The 19,992-nt window shown below is 43.6% G+C and overlaps 1 protein-coding gene across 1 annotated transcript in view; it reads right to left on the reverse strand.

Annotated features, from left to right (window-relative positions):
* LOC118385565 (formin-binding protein 1-like) overlaps window positions 1-19,992 on the reverse strand; it is an 88,449-nt gene that overhangs the window by 56,703 nt on the left and 11,754 nt on the right. Inside the window, 1 exon segment of the mRNA XM_052521316.1 lies at window positions 395-510. Within this exon segment, the coding sequence (XP_052377276.1) occupies window positions 395-510 (116 nt within the window).

A 19,992-nucleotide genomic window follows, 5' to 3' on the forward strand; every position in this document is an offset into this window, starting at 1 on the left:
GAAAGAAAGAAAGCGAGAGACTACCGTTCCAGGCATCCTTTTTCTGTTTATTTAACCCTCCACCTGACTAAAGCTAATATCGCTGAGTCTGCCAGGCTCTCTGATACGACCTCACTAAAACCAACACAGTAGTGATGTGCTCACTGCAGGCTGGATGAGATGAACACCGTCAAACTGTCATTGACTTTGCCTGTGCGGAAGCATGACATGCTTGTTTTTAATGGCAGTGAAATATCTTATATGTTATAATCATTATATACTCTGTACGCTGAAGAAGGCTGAGACTGAAATGATTACATTATTAAAGAGTACTATCCATTTCATTCACCCGTGAAACATCTAGACAGAGGCCTATACTAAGGTCATAACTGGGCAATAAAGAAGCAGAACTCACTTAATCTGCTTTGCATAGTTGATTTCAATCTCCGATCGCTCTTTGACGAATTTGGTGTACCTCTCCACAAACTCGATGCCCGACTGTGTATGCTTCTCCAAGTTATCAAACTGATCCTGTAAACAGAGGAGAGAGAGAGAGAGAGAGAGAGAGAGAGAGAGAGAGAGAGAGAGAGAGAGAGAACGATGCAAGAATGAATTTAACATCCCAATACAGTTCTAGCGTTTTTGACGCAGCATTCTGAGATTTGGTTAAGGGCAGCCCTCTTGCAGTGACACAAACCTCACTACAGTAGTTGCCAAGGACCAAAAGTTGACTACATGACCCTTTCCATGCGTGTTGATAATGCGGCAGCAGCTTTGAAATGTCAAGAGGTTTAACAGTTCCAGATATCCATTATAATGGCTGTACCTTGCCTACACAAAATTACTCACGGCAACACTGTTTGTGCTAATATTTTCTCCTTCTCAAAAGGCCAAGGGTTTTACAATCGACAATTAGACCTACTCTCTCGTGTTGCTGCTTCCACTTAACTTGTTATCCAAGTCTATTTGGCACACCTGCCTTCTAATAAGGCAACAGGGTAAAACAGAAAGAGTTGAGGTCACTTAATTGAACAGTGGGTCTAGCTAGCCTTTCTAACTTAGCGTTGTTTGTCTATTAGTAAAAGTCTTATGGGTCTGGTACTTCTTGGAGCTCGCGGTACCGATTCCAAAGAGACTGTTTTTACCAGCCAAAGCCACCAATCAGACACAGCGCTTGACTTACTTTATAGACTGTCTGATATGTGTAATTCATGTATTGGGTGCCGTTGTGGGGTTTTGGTTTTCTTTCTTCTTCTAAACAGCTAATAGTGTGGGTACGACATCCATGGTCCTCCGAGTCTCTTAAATGAGATACTGGCGCCCCGTAGTATTGCTGTACACTAGTGGTTACAAGCAGAAACACTTCCACTGACGAACTCCTTGACCCCACCATTTACAAAAAAACACATTCAGCCTCCTCTTCACTTCCAAGTAAAAGGACTTTCACTGTAGGATACTTTTAGCCTACAGTGAAATGCATGACTATGGCCAGTGACGGTGTCTTGTGAAAGGCTAACCCACAATTATTCATAGATTCATTCAGTTATTCAACCTAACTGTACTCATCTGTACCTTGGAGTTGAACAGGAAGCATGAGGTACATGATAGTCACACGAATCCTTTTCACGCAACGTCTCTCCTCTGTCATATAGCCTAAGTATGTGTAGAATAGAGAAAAACTTAATGATGTTATTAAAGCTAAACTCAGCAAAATCACCACGTGGCAGGAAAAAATCTAAATACCATACAAACAGGGTAGCTGTATATATATATATATATATACAATAATAACACATATGGAATACATGTATATATATATACAGTGCCTTGCGAAAGTATTCGGCCCCCTTGAACTTTGCGACCTTTTGCCACATTTCAGGCTTCAAACATAAAGATATAAAACTGTATTTTTTTTGTGAAGAATCAACAACAAGTGGGACACAATCATGAAGGGGAACAACATTTATTGGATATTTCAAACTTTTTTAACAAATCAAAAACTGAAAAATTGGGCGTGCAAAATTATTCAGCCCCCTTAAGTTAATACTTTGTAGCGCCACCTTTTGCTGCGATTACAGCTGTAAGTCGCTTGGGGTATGTCTCTATCAGTTTTGCACATCGAGAGACTGAAATTTTTTCCCATTCCTCCTTGCAAAACAGCTCGAGCTCAGTGAGGTTGGATGGAGAGCATTTGTGCGGATCCAGGATTTTTTTTAAACTGCATGGTTCCTCAAAATTATTTCGAAAGAAGCTTTCAGATTCTCCATAAAGGTTCTATAAAGAACACAAAAAAATGGTTCTATATAGCCCCAAAAAGGTTTGTACCCATAGCGGAACCCTTTTTTGGTGCTATATAGAACCATTAGTACGGAATCAGGAGAAGCAAAGGTCAAGAGCCATGTGTCCTCTGAAACACAACCCAGCAGCCAGCCGCACCAATGTGTCAGAGGAAACACCGTACACCCCGGCCCACCACAGGAGTCGCTAGAGCGCAATAGGACAAGAACTAACCGGCCAGCCAAACCCTCCCCTAACCCGGACGACATTGCTGAGACATCGCCTAACCCGGACGACGCTGGGTCAATTGTGTGCCACCCCATAGGTTTCCCGGTCATGGCCATCTGCGACAGAGCCTGGACTCAAACCAGCATCTCCAGTGGCACAGCTAGCACTGCCTTAGACCACTGCGCCACGCGGGAGGCCACTATACATAACCTTTTTTAATGGCGCTTTATAGAACCTTAGGAAAGGGTTCCTTATAGCACCATTTAGAACCTTATGAGGATGGTTCTTTACTGAACCTTCAAAAAAGGGTTCTACTGTATCACCAAAAAGGGTTCAACAACAGTTATAAGCCAAATAACCCCCATCTGGTAGTATTTAGATGTTAAACATTTTTTGTGTGTAGCTTACAAAAAACATTCCTACTGTAGTAGAGGATAACACACTCCAGTGCACCACAAAACATCGCGCAATCATGCTTCTCTACAGCTACTGTCCACTTACAGTATTGACAGTAACAAATTCACCTTGGTATAGCTCCAACAGTCCCCCATCATCTGTAGTCCACCTCAACCAAAGCAGAATCCCTCGGTGCAGGATATTCCCCAACTGTCGACCGAGCTACCGTCCCAGTCAGCATGACAGCGTTCTTAGTGGGGGTGTCTTTTGTGCTGCTTTAATCCATCGTTTTACACAGCCAGCCTGCTACAGCTAGCTAGCTCATTGGCACAGGAAATGGATGTGGGTTCTGCAGTTTAGTATATGGGATTGATGCCAAAAAAATATATACTTTTTTGGGGGACAGTCCTTTTTTTCTGTAGGCTATCATTAGTGCTGAGCGAATAGTGATTCTTTAGGTTGGTTCAGTGTCGGGTTAAATTATTAACAAATAATCAAGTTCCGATTTCAGTCTCCACTATTTTTGTAAACGCTATGCATTATGAGGGTTGCAAAATGCTGTAAAAAAAAGAAAAAGAAAAAAACAATTAATAAAAGTCCCATGATGGTCGTGACTTCTCATTACTGCTTATTTATTCAAATTGCTTTACTTTTTAAAAATACATCAGTTGAAGTGTATATTAAAATGTGTTTAATTTGACAACTTTATTATTTCATTTCAAGTTATCATCTCGTCTCCATAGAGCTGCCGCCTATGCTGTCTGACACAATCACTATTTTAGGAGTTCTTCAAAGTAAACAAGGCATACTTTTATGACTGCAGAATAGCAGCTATCAATCACTTAGATCATGTATTTTCAGGTAGAGATAGCTTGCGAAACACCTGCTCTCTATCCCTCTCCATCGTGCTATCTTCTCTCCCTGCCCCGCACTAACATGATGTAGCAGGCATATACGTACTCGGTTGAGGGTTTACACACGAACATCCCTCAGTGGAACCACTCATGTGAAGAGAATTGTAAAACATTTGGCTATTCTATTGAAATAAAAAAGACATGCCCGTGTAGCTTCCTCTCATATCATATTCTTTCTTTCTTTGTCTTTATCCCTCACTCCCCCCTCTCTCACGCACTCTCTGCAGCATGCTCTCCTCTTTCTTTCTCATTGCCATTGCCACTCATTGCCAGCCTCTGTGCCAAATAGATTCAGCAGATCTCCTCACAGGGTTTGGTTAATTAAAACACTGGATAGCAGCCACTCGACAGGATCTCACCATACAACCACATAATGAGCGCCCTCCAAATGAAAATGTGCTATAATACGGAACTTCTCCACACATTCATGTTTCAAGTTCTACCCTCTGGGATCCAATGCATATCTTGCCCGTGTATTATTTGACCCAAAATACATAGGCTAAGTCACATTACCCTTCTTAGTTGAGGCAGTTGAGGCAGCATGGTATCCTATAGTCGCAGGGGGGGGGGAATCCACCCTTGTCCAACGTCAAAATCCAACTAAGGTCCAACTCTCCTCTGCCCAGAGTGGAACAGCCAGTCAAGCCTCACTGTGGTTCGGTTGGAAAGGGTATCATTCTCCAGAAAATACTGACGGTATCCAGTCCCATTGAAAGTACACAGAAAGGGTTACCAAGGAAGTCCAGTGACCATTCGAAGGCTCAAGCGCACTATTCCTTGACCCTATTTTCACCAAGGAGACCAAAATCTACCCTGGTGTGTGAGAGAACGAAGGGAAGGTGTCCCGGAGCAAGAGAGAGGGATACAGTACTGAGACACACATACACACACTCCTCCTACACACACTCTGCATCTGCGGCCAGCCGTAGCCTGGGAGCATGCAAGCTAAATGCTCCGTCAGGCGTGAGATGAACTCAGTGGGATGTCAGAGCAGGAATGATTCAGAGAGGGGCGGGGGGGTGGGGGGGGTAGAGGGACGTAAAAGAGGTGGAGAAGAAAGAAAAGGATGGGTTTAGAGGGACTGGACTGGAGAAAGAGGGAGGGGTCACTTTGATGAAAGATAATGCAGATGACCGACATCCCCTCATTCATTAGCTGGACAACCCAAGGCAGGACAGTGGGGGACACTTCTGGGAAAAGATGTGTCACAATGGTGACACGTGGTCTGAATACACGACTAAGGAGACACGTTCTACCGCATAAAGAGAGATAGATCTCAGAAAGAGGAGAGAGAAGAAAGGGAGCGAATGGCTTTCCACTAGAAAGGGAAAAAAAAAAAACACCTTGGCCAGGCGATTCCCACAGGCGGAAAAAGTGCTAATAAATTATGAATAACACTGCATATCAGAACAAAATATCAAGGAAAACGACAGAGAGTATAGGAATCTGTGTCAAAGGTGCACTCTGATATCACAGAAAACCATCACCGCAATTCTCTACTGCCTTGACACGTCAAAACAATGTGTTTAGACAATCCGGAAGAGGCAGGGGGCCAGACAGTCACAGCATTTGTAGTCTCGCTGATCATAAACTTGGGCGCTCGGCTTCATGAGACACTCCATCTTCATTGTTTCAATCTATTTCTGAATCTGAAATCTATAGAAATTCCCTGTCGGCATCTGCCTTCGTGTTCAAAACCCCTCACGCTGTCCCATTGTTTCATTCCTGAGGAAAACATCCTGACTATGGGGCGCAGTCCCTCTCTCTCCTCTCACCCCCTCCTCTCATTCTTTCCTCTCACCCCCTCCTATCCCATGGCCCCCTGCTCGTGCCCCACTTCTGTATCAGCTGTAACCTCTGACTTCATTTCCACAGAGATCTGGGACAGGCACAGCCGTTCCTACACTTGTTGTTTCAGGCCTTATCCGATCCACTATTGTACTGCACATCGGATCGGCCCATTTAATTATATTTAGTCAAATCAATATACCGTACCGTAGGCTATATCACCCCACTCCTCCATGAGATGAAGGCTTGAAATGAACAACAAAGGAGGCACTAAGGAGGCTAATGCTATACAGTATGTTACAAAAATGCACAAAGATGTGCTTGTTTGTGGTAAAGTAGCTTAGCAAAGGATTTTATTTAAGGCCTATGCATAGCTATATGCTTACCTATATATCTCTATACTACTATATGGCTCTGTGTAGGTAGGCCAGTTGACAAGCATTAGCATGCAGGCGAATGCAATCTGATTTTATATTTAATCCCATAGTTTGGTTTGGTCATCTCTCCTGGGCTGCTAATACATGATGAAGCTTCAGAGTGCACCTCGGCCCGACCTCGGCCCGACCTCGGCCCTTCTGTGTCATGCCTGGTATTATCCAGGCTTCTCTCTCTCTGCTACCCTTCGGTGTCACGCCTGGTATTATCCAAGCTTCTCTCTCTCTGCTACCCTTCTGTGTCACGCCTGGTATTATCCAGGCTTCTCTCTCTCTGCTACCCTTCTGTGTCACGCCTGGTATTATCCAAGCTTCTCTCTCTCTGCTACTCTTCTGTGTCACGCCTGGTATTATCCAGGCTTCTCTCTCTGCTACCCTTCTGTGTCACGCCTGGTATTATCCAGGCTTCTCTCTCTCTCTGCTACCCTTCTGTATCACTCTCTCTCTCTCTCTTCCTTCTTCTCATCCTCTACCTTCTCCTCTCTCCTTAACCCCTTACTGTAATCTAACACAGAATGAAAGGTAAAATATTACTTCTGTTGGCACTGAAAAATAATGCAATGACTTTGCATAAAGCCCCCTAGGCAATAACCTACTGAGGGTAACAATGCCCCCATTATGCTGGCCCCCGAAGGTGGTCAACAACACTTAGATAGGGTCTGCAAATCATTGACTACTGCCAAATATTTTGGAAAGCTCTCTCTCTCTCCCCCTCGAACCTACCTCCCTCGACATCTCAACTCTCCAGAGAGACTGCTGCTGTTGCTTCTGTTTAATCTCTGTTCAGAACAGAACACCAAAGAGCCGCAATCTCCCAGAGACAAGACGTGTATAATAACGGCCCTGTAAGCTCCAACATAGGATGATTCACCACGACAGGCCTTGGAAGAAGACAACAACTTCTGATGAAACGTTTGACACAGCGCCCTCTCTTCTTGACAGGAGAGAGGACACAAGGAAGCCAGATCTTGAGAAACCTCCTCTATAAGCTTTTTAGATTGCGATTCCCATTATTTTATTGGCACCTAACTCCAGGTTGGTGGTTTACTGTTTTCAATTCATACCAATGAAAGACTAGTTGACCGGACAGACTCAAAAACCCTGCTGATCATTACAGGCAAGGACAAGTCTGTCTCACACCTTACCATAAGTTAAAATCCAAATGTTGTAGCCTGCCCATCCACAACCAACTACCTCCAACCCTTCTTTACAGGTCAGTGTTCTCAATAAATGGAAAGCTGTGCCCAGTAGGAAGAGGCATTCAATAGGCCATTCGAAAGAGAGAGGGGGGTCCGTGTTTAAGGTTGAACAGGTCATCTGAAAGAGAACACTATCTAATAGTCTGTTAAGTAGTTGTCCAAGTGAGCAAGAGTCATGGACCTACATGTTTCTGTGGGTCACAAAACCTTAAGGACACACGCACGCACGCACACACACACACATTCATGCACACACACGCACACACACACCAACCAGGTGCTAAAGATAGGCCTACACATAGGTAGCTTATTATCCCATAGTCACAGAAATGTCATAAATGGGAGTGAGTCTACAAAACACCATGCTTTCAAACACATCATGTCATCAAGGCAAAGGGTGGCTACTTTGAAGAATAACAAATGCTTTGTTTACTACATGATTCTATATGTTAATTCATAGTTTTGATGTGTTGACTGTTCTACAATGTAGAAAATAGTAGAAATAATATATATATATACACACAGTACCGGATACACCTGCTCCTTCAAGGGTTTTTATTTATTTCTACTATATATATATATAAAATAAAATAAAAATACATTATTACTGGTGGTATTCATAATTTTTTTATATAACTATGTAAATCAGTTATGAACAAATTCTTATATATATATATAGAGGCTGTCATTGTAAATAAGAATTTGTTCATAACTGATTTACATAGTTATATAAAAAAAATAATGAATACCACCAGTAATAATGTATTTTTATTTTATTCAACGAGGCAAGTCAGTTAAGAACAAATTCTTATTTTACAATTTACAATGACGGCCTACACTGGCCAAACCCGGATGACGCTGGGCCAATTATGCACCACCCTATGGGACTTCCAATCACAGCAAGTTGTGATACATCCTGGATTCAAACCAAGGTGTCTGTAGTGACGCCTCTAGCACTGAGATGCAGTGCCTTAGACCGCTGCGCTACTCTGGAGCCAGAAGTGGCATCGTCTCCCACTGTTCCTCCGGAAATAATAGTCATACCACAGGACACACGTGGAGAGAGAGGGGGGGACACCAGATGTCCCAACAGAGGTGACACAGAGAGACAGAGGGGACAGATGTTCTGCTGGGCGGATAGACAATGGGACTATAACTAACGAGGGCACAAAAGTCATTGTCTCGGTCAGAGATCCTTCACATCACAGTAGAATAGAATAGAAGTGTGTCGTAGGACAGAAGTGTGGAAAAGATGTTATGAGTAGGGCTCAGAGGAGACTTTCCTGATCATATGACCTGACAAGGAAAAATGGATTGGCTATAGGTCTTACTACGGCCCAGAGGTTTTCCTGGTCAGTTCACATGGTCAGAGACAAACTCCCGGCCCTTGTCACGAGGAATAAGTCATTCCACTGAAAAGTATCACATAGTATTAACAGTAGCGCAATTTGGGTGATTTGGTCTCTTCTAAATAACAGACCAGGATAATCAGGAATCCGATCCTGATCTTAGCAACTTGAGGAAAGCTGCCCCAAGTGTTTTTGTTGCTGAAATACCGAACTACTGGACCTACGCACCGAGTCATATGATGTAGCCTGAAGTCCTTAGGACTTGTGGTCCTTGCAACTCCTTATTTAAACTAAACATACAGAGCAAACGGTCATCAGCATCATCGTTGTTTAGCTAACAGGGACAAAGTACTTTCCTAATACGGCATTATCTTTGATCTCTGTATGTCATATCTACTTCACAAGAGTGGGAGGTGAAAGGGGGGTTTCAATTAGGTCTTCCTAAGAATAACTCTCAACGAGAAACTCTGATGAACAATAAATCCCTGATCGGTTGGTTGGTTGTGTAAAAGCCCCCCCGCCCCGCCTAATCGGTCATTAGCTCTTTGTGATGAATATCCAATTGGTGCTAACAAGTCCACATGCACCGACAGAAGTTCTAGTCCTTGCCTGTCTAATAAACTACAGCAGCATGGAGGAAAATGTATGATTGCTCAGTAGTTTTCCTATTCTAAACAACCAACAAATGTCATGACATATAACAATCTCCCCTCTCTCTCTCTCTCTCTCTCTGTCTGACCTCAACACAAAGGCACAGTAGAGCAGAGAGGAGAGTTGTACTCTGCAAAATAGTTGTTTTGTTTCCTCCCGGCCCTATCAATGCATTAGGCTACTCCAGCGTGTCTCACGAGTATTGGGCGTCCGACCACCAGGGCAAATATTTAGTGGGAGATGCCGACCTGGGTCCCGAGCACACAGAGGCTTTGTCCATTGGACTGGGTAGGAATAATAATCTCCACTGGAGGACTCAGTAACCCCTAGGCGGAGGGGACAGACACACACACACACAAAGGGACACACACACACCACACAAAAATGCACATACACACACACACACACACACACACACACACAGGTCTCCACTGGACAGTGAGTATCACCACAAACATTTGCTTTGCTGAACTAAAAAGGCACAAAAGCACCTTAAGTGCCCCCTTCAACCCCACCGCCCCCCTGCCCTACTCCCCCCTAAACAATGACTTTACACAAGACTGTAATCATTAACCTAGACCTCTCCCTTCCTTCCCTTCTCTTGATGTGGCCGTTTCAGCCTGTTCTGAACCACAAGCAATGACTCCACATCACCCAGACTAAAACCAGTTCCGATCTTCCTCATGCAATATAAAAAGCCCATATGGCGTTTAGAATGTAAGTTCTCCCTTAATATTTAGCCTCCTATAAGCACACTTTTGTTTCAGCTGTCGGAGTTTTACTCCACCCAGTTGAGCTGTTGATAAAGTATTCAAAGCGGCCCTCTAAAAATATGTATACACACACATCCTTTTTTTGCATAAACGCAGCTGTCTGAGTGTGTGCTGACATCAGCATGTGTGTTAGTGCTGTTGTTTGCATGCCACGCACATATTTATAGCAACACGACCGTGGCTAGTCGTGGTGTGTCTGTCCACACGTGTGTGCGTTCTGCTGTTAGCAGGGCTCTAAAGTGAGGCCATTGTGGTCGCATATGCTCCTAAATATTTAGCTGTGCTACTTGGAATTATATTTTGAGAGCATCAATATGTCCACCAATATGCTGCAGTAGTTTATGTGTCGGGGGGCTAGGGTCAGTTTGTTTTTTCTGGAGTACTTCTCCTGTCCTATTCGGTGTCCTGTGTGAATTTAAGTGTGCTCTCTCTAATTCTCTCTTTCTCTCTTTCTCTCTCTCAGAGGACCTGAGCCCTAGGACCATGCCTCAGGACTACCTGACATGATGACTCCTTGCTGTCCCCAGTCCACCTGGCCGTGCTGCTGCTCCAGTTTCAACTGTTCTGCCTTATTATTATTCGACCATGCTGGTCATTTATGAACATTTAAACATCTTGGCCATGTTCTGTTATAATCTTCACCCGGCACAGCCAGAAGAGGACTGGCCACCCCACATAGCCTGGTTCCTCTCTAGGTTTCTTCCTAGGTTTTGGCCTTTCTAGGGAGTTTTTCCTAGCCACCTGCATTGCTTGCTGTTTGGGGTTTTAGGCTGGGTTTCTGTACAGCACTTTGAGATATCAGCTGATGTACGAAGGGCTATATAAATACATTTGATTTGATTTGATCAATATGACTAGGGGAGAAGAAGAAAAAAAATCACCAGGAATAATCGTTGTTATGGCTTTGCTGTAGTGCTGCCTCCGAGTGCCATACCCCGCGAGCACCTATAGTGCACCTATAGGCCTAAGGCTCGTCAATCAGATGGCTTACGATTACAGTGTCTGCAGCTTCCTCCAGAGGACAGCAAAATGGACACTGTGAGAGTTCCAAACGTTTAAAAGAGAGACTGTCGACGAATACAGCAAAGAGCTGCTGTTTTCATGAGTGAGTTCATGTTTACGTTTTCATTCAGCTCTGTCAACCCCTTTTTTATTCAACACTTTTACTTTAAACAAGCTTCTCCCTTCTTCCACTTCAACCAGCACTGCAGCTGCAATGAACGAGTGTATCAAAAGGCTTGCATTGTTGTTATTAGTGGAAATACTTCACTTTCTCTGGTCATAGGAGTAACATGAATTTGTGGATGAGGCCAAAATAATGCGGAGTGACTCGAGTTTCGCCATCAGCTGGAAGACGGTGTCCCCTTTTTGGTCATGGTCAGTCTCAGCGGACGGTGAGAGAGCAGAGGGCTGCTCCCTCCCTCCCTCCGCTGAGACTGATCATCAGATGCAGGCATTGTCAGTAAATTGAAAAAAAAAAAAGTTTATGCCCACTCAGCTGTGCCTCACAAGCAATACAACAACTGATCTATTACCGTTGTGATCATAAACCTTAAGTTTTGAAATATCATTTGGAAATGGTCTGAGAAGAACAACATCAGCAAGGCAATTCAAGCTTAGCCAATATGCACAAACCTCATTGCTACAGACTGTTTTGAATAGGTTATTGTTGCATAGGCTTAAGATTTTTAAATCATTTTTAAAATAAATCTGAGCAGTAGATCTCAGCTTGCAGGTATTTGTATCAACATTTTAGCTTTTTATAATAAACAAAAAACTAGATTTCACCTCCTTCCTATAGGCTATAGTAATCAACTAAAATTCCAGACTTTGAACAAGCTACAGTTATGACATTCTGTACATACAGTATTTGCATCTCCTCTTAAGCAACATGTTTCTCATAAGGACTAGGGCTGAACGTCCTTTAGGTGCCTTTTGGCAAACTCCAAGCGGACCTTTCACTGAGGAGTGGCTTCCGTCTGGCTTGGTTTTTGCTCTGACATGCACTGTCAACTGTGGGACCTATATAGACAGGTGTGTGCCTTTCCAAATCATGTCCAATCAACTGAATTTAGCACAGGTGGACTCCAATCAAGTTGTAGAAACATCTTAAGGATGATCAATGAAAACAGGATTCACCTGAGCTCAATTTCGACTCTCATAGCAAAGGGTACTTTGTAAGTGAGGTATTTCTGTTTTACATTTTTTTATACATTTGCAAACATTTCTAAAAACCTGTTTACACTTTGTCATTATGGGGTATTGTGTGTAGATTGATGAAGAAAACAAACTATTGCATCAATTTTAGAATAAGGCTGTACCTTAACAAAATGTGGAAAGAGTTAAGGGGTCTGAATACTTTCCGAATGTACTGTATATGCTTTATAATGCTTTTGAATGACTTCCGGTTTTGGTGGGAAATACCAGGTTTCCCGAGAGAACAGTGATTTATTCTTGGGATGGAACATTTGTAAAATACTGGAAAAACATTCAACCCTCATAAGGACCTATAAGCTTGGTCCCATTATATTTCCTGCATTTTTTATGTTCCCCACCAAACTTTGAACAAGCATATATCCTGTCCCTTATGAGCTACAGTCATGACATTTTGTACAGTGCCTTGTAAAAAATATTCACCCCCCTTCATGTTTTTCCTATTTTTGTTGCATTACAACCTGTAATTTAATGGATTTATATTTGGATTTCATGTAATGGACATAGACAAAATAGTCAAAATTAGTGAAGTGAAATGAAAAAAAATACTTTTTTTTTTTTTATTAAGAAATATTTATTGGTCTGTGCATATGTATTCACCCCCTTTGCTATGAAGCCCCTAAATAAGATCTGGTGCAACCAATTACCTTCAGAAGTCACATAATTAGTTAAATAAAGTCCACCTGTGTGCAATCTAAATGTCACATGATCTCAGTATATATACAGCTGTTCTGTAAGGCCCCAGAGTCTGCAACATCACTAAGCAAGGGGCACCACCAAGCTAGCGGCACCATGAAGACCAAGGAGCTCTCTAAACAGGTCAGGGACAAAGTTGTGGAGAAGTTCAGATCAGGGTTGGGTTATAAAAAATATCTGAAACTTTTAACCTCCCACGGAGCACCATTAAATCCATCCTAACATTTTTTAAAGAATATGGCACCACAACAAACCTGCCAAGAGAGGGCCGCCCACCAGAGAGGCATTAACCAGAGAGGCAACAAAGAGACCAATGATAACCCTGAAGGAGCTGCAAAGCTCCACAGCAGAGATTGGAGTATCTGTCCATAGGACCACTTTAAGCTGTACACTCCACAGAGCTGGACTTTATGAAATAGTGTCCAGAAAAACGAAACAAACACATTTGGTGTTTGCCAAAAGGCATGTGGGAGACTCCCAAAACATATGGAAGAAGGTACTCTGGTCAGATGAGACTAAACTTGATATTTTTTGCCATCAAGGAAAACGCTATGTCTGTTGCAAACCCAACACCTCTAATCACCCCGAGAACACCATCCCCACAGTGAAGCATGGTGGTAGCAGCATCATGCTATGGGGATGTTCTTCGTCGGCAGAGACTGGGAAACTGGTCAGAATTGATGGAATGATGGATGGTGCTAAATACTGGGAAATTCTTGAGGGAAACCTGTTTCAGCCTTCCAGAGATTTGAGACTGAGACAGAGGTTCACCTTCCAGCAGGACAATGACCCTAAGCATACTGCTAAAGCAACACATGAGTGGTTTAAGGGGAAACACTTAAATGTCTTGGAGTGGCCTAGTCAAAGCCCAGACCTCAAATCCAATTGAGAATCTGTGGTATGACTTCAAGATTGCTGTTCTTCCTTGAAGAATGGGCAAAAATCCCGGTGGCTAGATTTGCCAAGCTTAAAGAGACATACCCCAAGATGTAATTGCTGCAAAAGATGGCTCTACAAGTATTGACTTTTGGGGGGTGAATAGTTATGCATGCTCATGTTTTCAGTTTTTGTTGTCTTATTTCTTGTTTGTTTCACAATAAAAAAATATTTAGCATGTTGTGTAAATCAAATGATACAAACACCCCGCAAAACATCTATTTTAATTCCAGGTTGTAAGGGAAAAAAACAGGAAAAATGCCAGGGGGGGGGGGTGAATACTTTCGCCAGCCACTGTACATATATGCATCTCCTCATGAGAAATAAGTTCCCCATAAGGATCTAGAAGCTCCGCCCATTCACAAATGGTGAACATTTTGAAAGAGTGTGTCGACTATCTACAGGCACTGTAATTCTATACAGATGCAGCTAACAATGTATTACCGTTGGCAATGGGTGGGATTGTGAGTCTATCGCCGTGCGTTAGTTACACACGATACCTCAGACACCACTGGCCCTATTTTGACGAAACTTGGGTGAATGATGTGTCTCACCACGGAGATCCGTCATTCACAAAAATTACACTGATTGGCGAAAGGGAGGCGCTATAGTAATAACTGAAAACTTCAATGCATCTCTCTATCAAGCAGTTGAGTCCGTTCTCTGACGTCCCATCCATTGTGAGCTATCAGTGCGGAATTCCGGCGAGGGAAAAAAATACTTAATTGTTTGAATAATTGTCACAAATTCCAGGCGGGGGGGGGTTGCTGCCTAAATCGTGGGAGACAACATGTTTATTGTTGCCTTGTTTAAGTTTGGAGCACCAGTGTTACCAATTAAAATATGTTAATTTAGATCCCTGGCTGTGAGTCACTGTAACTGGAAGGGTGGTAATGACTCATTCATTGAGGCCTTTACAGCAGAAATCATTTGGGCTTTGCTCATCAGGGAAAGTCCTTGTCAGTTGTCCAACTGATTGTATTCAACTGAAATGTGTCTTCCACATTTAACCCAGCCCCCGCTGAATCAGAGAGGTGTGGGGGACTGCCTTAATCAACATCCACGGCACCCAGGGAAAAGTGGGTTAATTGCCTTGCTCAGAACAACATATTTATTCCTTGTCAGCTCGGGGATTCGATCCAGCAACCTTCCAGTTACTGGCCCAACAGTCGAACCACTAGGCTAACCGCCGCCATGTGACAAATAAACGCCCTGTCCCTGAGCTCCGAAGTTCAACTGACACCAAGTGACAGTAGATTTGTACTAGTGTTACATAGCCTACATTTAATTTAAACCAAGTAAGGTTCCTTCAGATACTGTATCATGTATTTTTTTTAAGTAATGCAGTATTGTACAGACTGTGGAGCTCAGGTGCGTAACTGTCTCCTAACTGTGACGGAGATGTTGAAGATGAGGAGAGAATCACCAGTTACTGATGTACACTCACAGAGCAGGTAATCCTCATCTGCAGTAGGGTCTGCAGATACTCCTCAGACGGGGTCAGCTGCTGGGTCTCATGGCTCAACCCCGTCCCTGCACCCATCCCCGGGTTTGGCGCCGAGGCCCTTCTCAGCACATCCGTTTTCATCGTGTCTGTTTTGGGCGAGCACACAGTGTCCAGGAGTCCAAAGAACTCACTCCGCCTGCGCAACATGCTCATGGTCATTGCACACCAATTTAGGAGAATGGTATAGGGCAGCCAAGGACTTTAATCCATTTCAGAAGGTGAAAAAAGCAATGGAGGAAAATAATACACGTTCTGACCAAGATGTCCTTTGTAGATCACAACAATAAGTCCAAAAGACCAAAGATTCTAACAAAAAAGGATGAAAGAACAAAAAGGGACAAAGATAGAAACCAAGGATGAAGAGAGACTTCCAGAACCAATCTAACCAGTCTAGAACATGACCAGCCTTTACCCAGAATGCCCACGACTCATGACATGACTCAGTAGAAACCTGGTTTTGACGTGGTTATTAATCTGATTACAAATCCTTTCGCCTCACCCCGACCCCCCCGCTACCCCACCACCCAATCAAATGTCACCGTTCTCTCTGAGATTACTACATCGGGCCAATGAACACACGTCAGCCATTGTTCTTAGAGCTGTTTTTCAGAATTTGTTATTCTTGAAAGAGATCAAAGTCTTATTTCTTACATAATCGCATTTTGTCTAGAATAAAAGGCAAACGGTGAAAATGAAGAGAGATTTCTAGGATTTAACCAACCATGTGATAGCGCTCTGCAGATGAAGAGTGGGTGGAAAAACATATAGCCTAAAGCATACTGAACTATAGACTTATAGGCTCTTGCTGGTATAATATATTAGAGAATTGGAACACATCCATACTGTATAAGGAAATTGGAACCCATACAGCTTTCCAATACTCTAGAGAGCCCTCAAACTCAACTATGGACCTCTGATTTAGATCTGGGACACCCGGTGGGTGCAATTCATTATCAGTTCGAAGAGAAAATCAGCAGGCTCTGCACCTTGTAGGGTATGAGTTGAACACCTCTGCTCTAGAGGGTCTCTGTTCAGGATCTGATCTGGTCTGGGACCAGGGATGGGCAACTCCAGTCTTCAGGGGCCTGATTGGTGTCACACTTTTGCCCCAGCCCCAGCATACACACCCGACTCCAATAATCGAATCAGGATCTTCAGTTTAGAACGCAATTAGTTTAACAGCTGTGTTTGCTAGGGATGGGGGGAGAGTGTGACACAACTCCGGCCCACGAGGATAGAAGTTGCCCAACCCTGTGCTAGACCTTGATAACATTGGGTGGCTGGGTGACATGGAGGGGTGATTACGATTAGTCCACATCTTCCCAGCTGCACGGTGCAGGCCCTGTGTTGTTGTTACTGTAGGCCTTACCATGCTAGCTAGTGGTCCTACTACTTTACATCGACGAATCAACCTTAAGCCCCAAACATACAGCCAACTGGCAGCCTCCATGCCCTGCCGCAGACTAGCACTCACGCTGAGCATCGGCGTGTTTAATGGGCAAGGGCGAGCAGTTAACAGTGAATGTAATGTCACGACAATGGCACCCCTGCCCAGAGGACCAGCTGTCCAAAGATAGCACTGTGGTTTAATCCAAATTGCCACCATATTCCCTATGTAGTGCACTACTTCAGACCATAGTAGTGGTCAAAAGTAGTGCACTAAGTACAGTAGATACTAGGCTGCCATTTCAGACGCAAGACTCAATCCCTCTCCAAGGCCACCAACACTAGGCTTATGCAGGCCCAGACCACAGCAAGCAAGGGAAACTCTTCAGAGCATTCCAGTTATAAGCTATCGTAACGTGCAGGGGTGTCATGCACCCCCAAAATCTGAGGGGGCATAAAGGATGTGAGGATGGCTATTTCCAGCAAACATGAGCCATAGTCATTATGCTTAGTTCTATGTCAAAAATATGTTTATTTTTCTGCATATCTAAGCATACACTGTTAGAAAAAAGGGTTCCAAAAGTGTCATTCAGCTGTTCCCATAAGGGAACCCTTTTGGGTTACATGTAGAACCCTCTACCTGGGTTATTCAATGAGTACTCCTATGGGGACAGCTGAAAAACCCTTTTAGGTTCGAGATAGCACCTTGATCTGTCTGTATCCTCCTGAATGGTGGTTATTCTGTTAAAAAGGATCGGACCCTTTTTAAAATATTTCCACATAAAATGACATACCCAAATCTAACTGCCTGTAGCTCAGGACCTGAAGCAAGGATATGCATATTCTTGATACCATTTGAAAGGAAACACTTTTGTGTTAATGTGAAACGAATGTAGGAGAATATAACACATTAGATCTGGTAAAAGATAATAAAAACGAAAAAACATGCAGTTTCATTTTTTTTTGGTATCGTCTTTGAAATGCAAGAGAAAGCCCAACACCGTGCAGGACGTTTGGCATTTCCCAGAGAACACCAAGATTAGATTGGCAAATTCGCCACTGGTTCCCTGTGCTCTTCACAGATGAAAGCAGGTTCACACTGAGCACATGTGACAGACGTGACAGAGTCTGGAGACGCCGTGGAGAACGTTCTGCTGCCTGCAACATCCTCCAGCATGACCGGTTTGGCGGTGGGTCAGTCATGGTGTGGGGTGGCATTTCTTTGGGGGGCCGCACAGCCCTCCATGTGCTCGCCAGAGGTAGCCTGACTGCCATTAGGTACCGAGATGAGATCCTCAGACCCCTTGTGAGACCATATGCTGGAGCGGTTGGCCCTGGGTTCCTCCTAATGCAAGACAATGCTAAACCTCATGTGGCTGAAGTGTGTCAGCAGTTCCTGCAAGAGGAAGGCATTGATGCTATGGACTGGCCCGCCCGTTCCCCAGACCTGAATCCAATTGAGCACATCTGGGACATCATGTCTCGCTCCATCCACCAACGCCACGTTGCACCACAGACTGTCCAGGAGTTGGCGGATGCTTTAGTCCGGGTCTGGGAGGAGATCCCTCAGGAGACCATCCGCCATCTCATCAGGAGCATACCCAGGCGTTGTAGGGAGGTCATACAGACACGTGGAAGCCACACACTACTGAGCCTCATTTTGACTTGTTTTAAGGACATTACATCAAAGTTGGATCAGCCTGTAGTGTGGTTTTCCACTTTAATTTTGAGTGTGACTCCAAATCCAGACCTCCATGGGTTGAAAAATTTGATTTCCATTGATAATTTTTGTGTGATTTTGTTGTCAGCACATTCAACTATGTAAAGAAAAAAGTATTTAATAAGAATATTTCATTCATTCAGATCTAGGGTGTGTTATTTTAGTGTTCCCTTTATTTTTTTGAGCAGTGTATTTGGTCACCTACAAACAAGCAAGATTTCTGGCTCTGACAGACCTGTAACTTCTTCTTTAAGAGGCTCCTCTGTCCTCCACTCATTACCTGTATTAATGGCACCTGTTTGAACTTGTTATCAGTATAAAAGACACCTGTCCACAACCTCAAACAGTCACACTCCAAACTCCACTATGGCCAAGACCAAAGAGCTGTCAAAGGACACCAGAAACAAAATTGTAGACCTGCACCAGGCTGGGAAGACTGAATCTGCAATAGGTAAGCAGCTTGGTTTGAAGAAATCAACTGTGGGAGCAATTATTAGAAAATGGAAGACATACAAGACCACTGATAATCTCTCTCGATCTGGGGCTCCACGCAAGATCTCACCCTATGAGGTGAGCAAAAATCCCAGAACCACACGGGGTGACCTAGTGAATGACCTGCAGAGAGCTGGGACCAAAGTAACAAAGCCTACCATCAGTAACACACTACGCCGCCAGGGACTCAAATCCTGCAGTGCCAGACGTGTCCCCCTGCTTAAACCAGTACATGTCCAGGCCCGTCTGAAGTTTGCTAGAGAGCATTTGGATGATCCAGAAGACGATTGGGAGAATGTCATATGGTCAGATGAAACCAAACTTTTTTGGTAAAAACTCAACTCGTCGTGTTTGGAGGACAAAGAAGAGTTGCATCCAAAGAACACCATACCTACTGTGAAGCATGGGGGTGGAAACATCATGCTTTGGGGGTGTTTTTCTGCAAAGGGACCAGGACGACTGATCCGTGTAAAGGAAAGAATGAATGGGGCCATGTATCATGAGATTTTGAGTGAAAACCTCATTCCATCAGCAAGGGCATTGAAGATGAAACATGGCTGGGTCTTTCAGCATGACAATGATCCCAAACACACCACGAAGGAGTGGCTTCAGGATGACAAATCAGAGCAAGATTACTCAATGTAAGTACTTCATTTACCTTCATAGGTGAATGTATCAAACCAATTGCCATGCTAAAAAATGTTTTGTTGTTGTGCACTCTCCTCAAACAATAGCATGGTATTTTTTCACTGTAATAGCTACTGTTAATTGGACACTGCAGTTAGATGAACAATTATTTATTTCAGGAGGGGAGTGTCTCTGCTGCTGTTCCTAAGAAGCTTGATCTTGCAAGCTATTGTTAGCCACTTAGTTTGCAAAACCCAGCTGGAGAGAATGTGCAGTTATAATTCAATAGTTCTAAGATATATAGCTGGCAAACAGTAGTGAATTTCATACAAGTGTAACTTGATCACTGCACTTAAATTGAGGTGCAGGAGTGACTCACCTAACGAAGCTTCCATTTTGGCTGTTGTGCTTCTTTGTAAACAAACA

The sequence above is a fragment of the Oncorhynchus keta genome, chromosome 6, assembly GCF_023373465.1.
Source record: "Oncorhynchus keta strain PuntledgeMale-10-30-2019 chromosome 6, Oket_V2, whole genome shotgun sequence".
Taxonomy (NCBI): domain Eukaryota; kingdom Metazoa; phylum Chordata; class Actinopteri; order Salmoniformes; family Salmonidae; genus Oncorhynchus; species Oncorhynchus keta.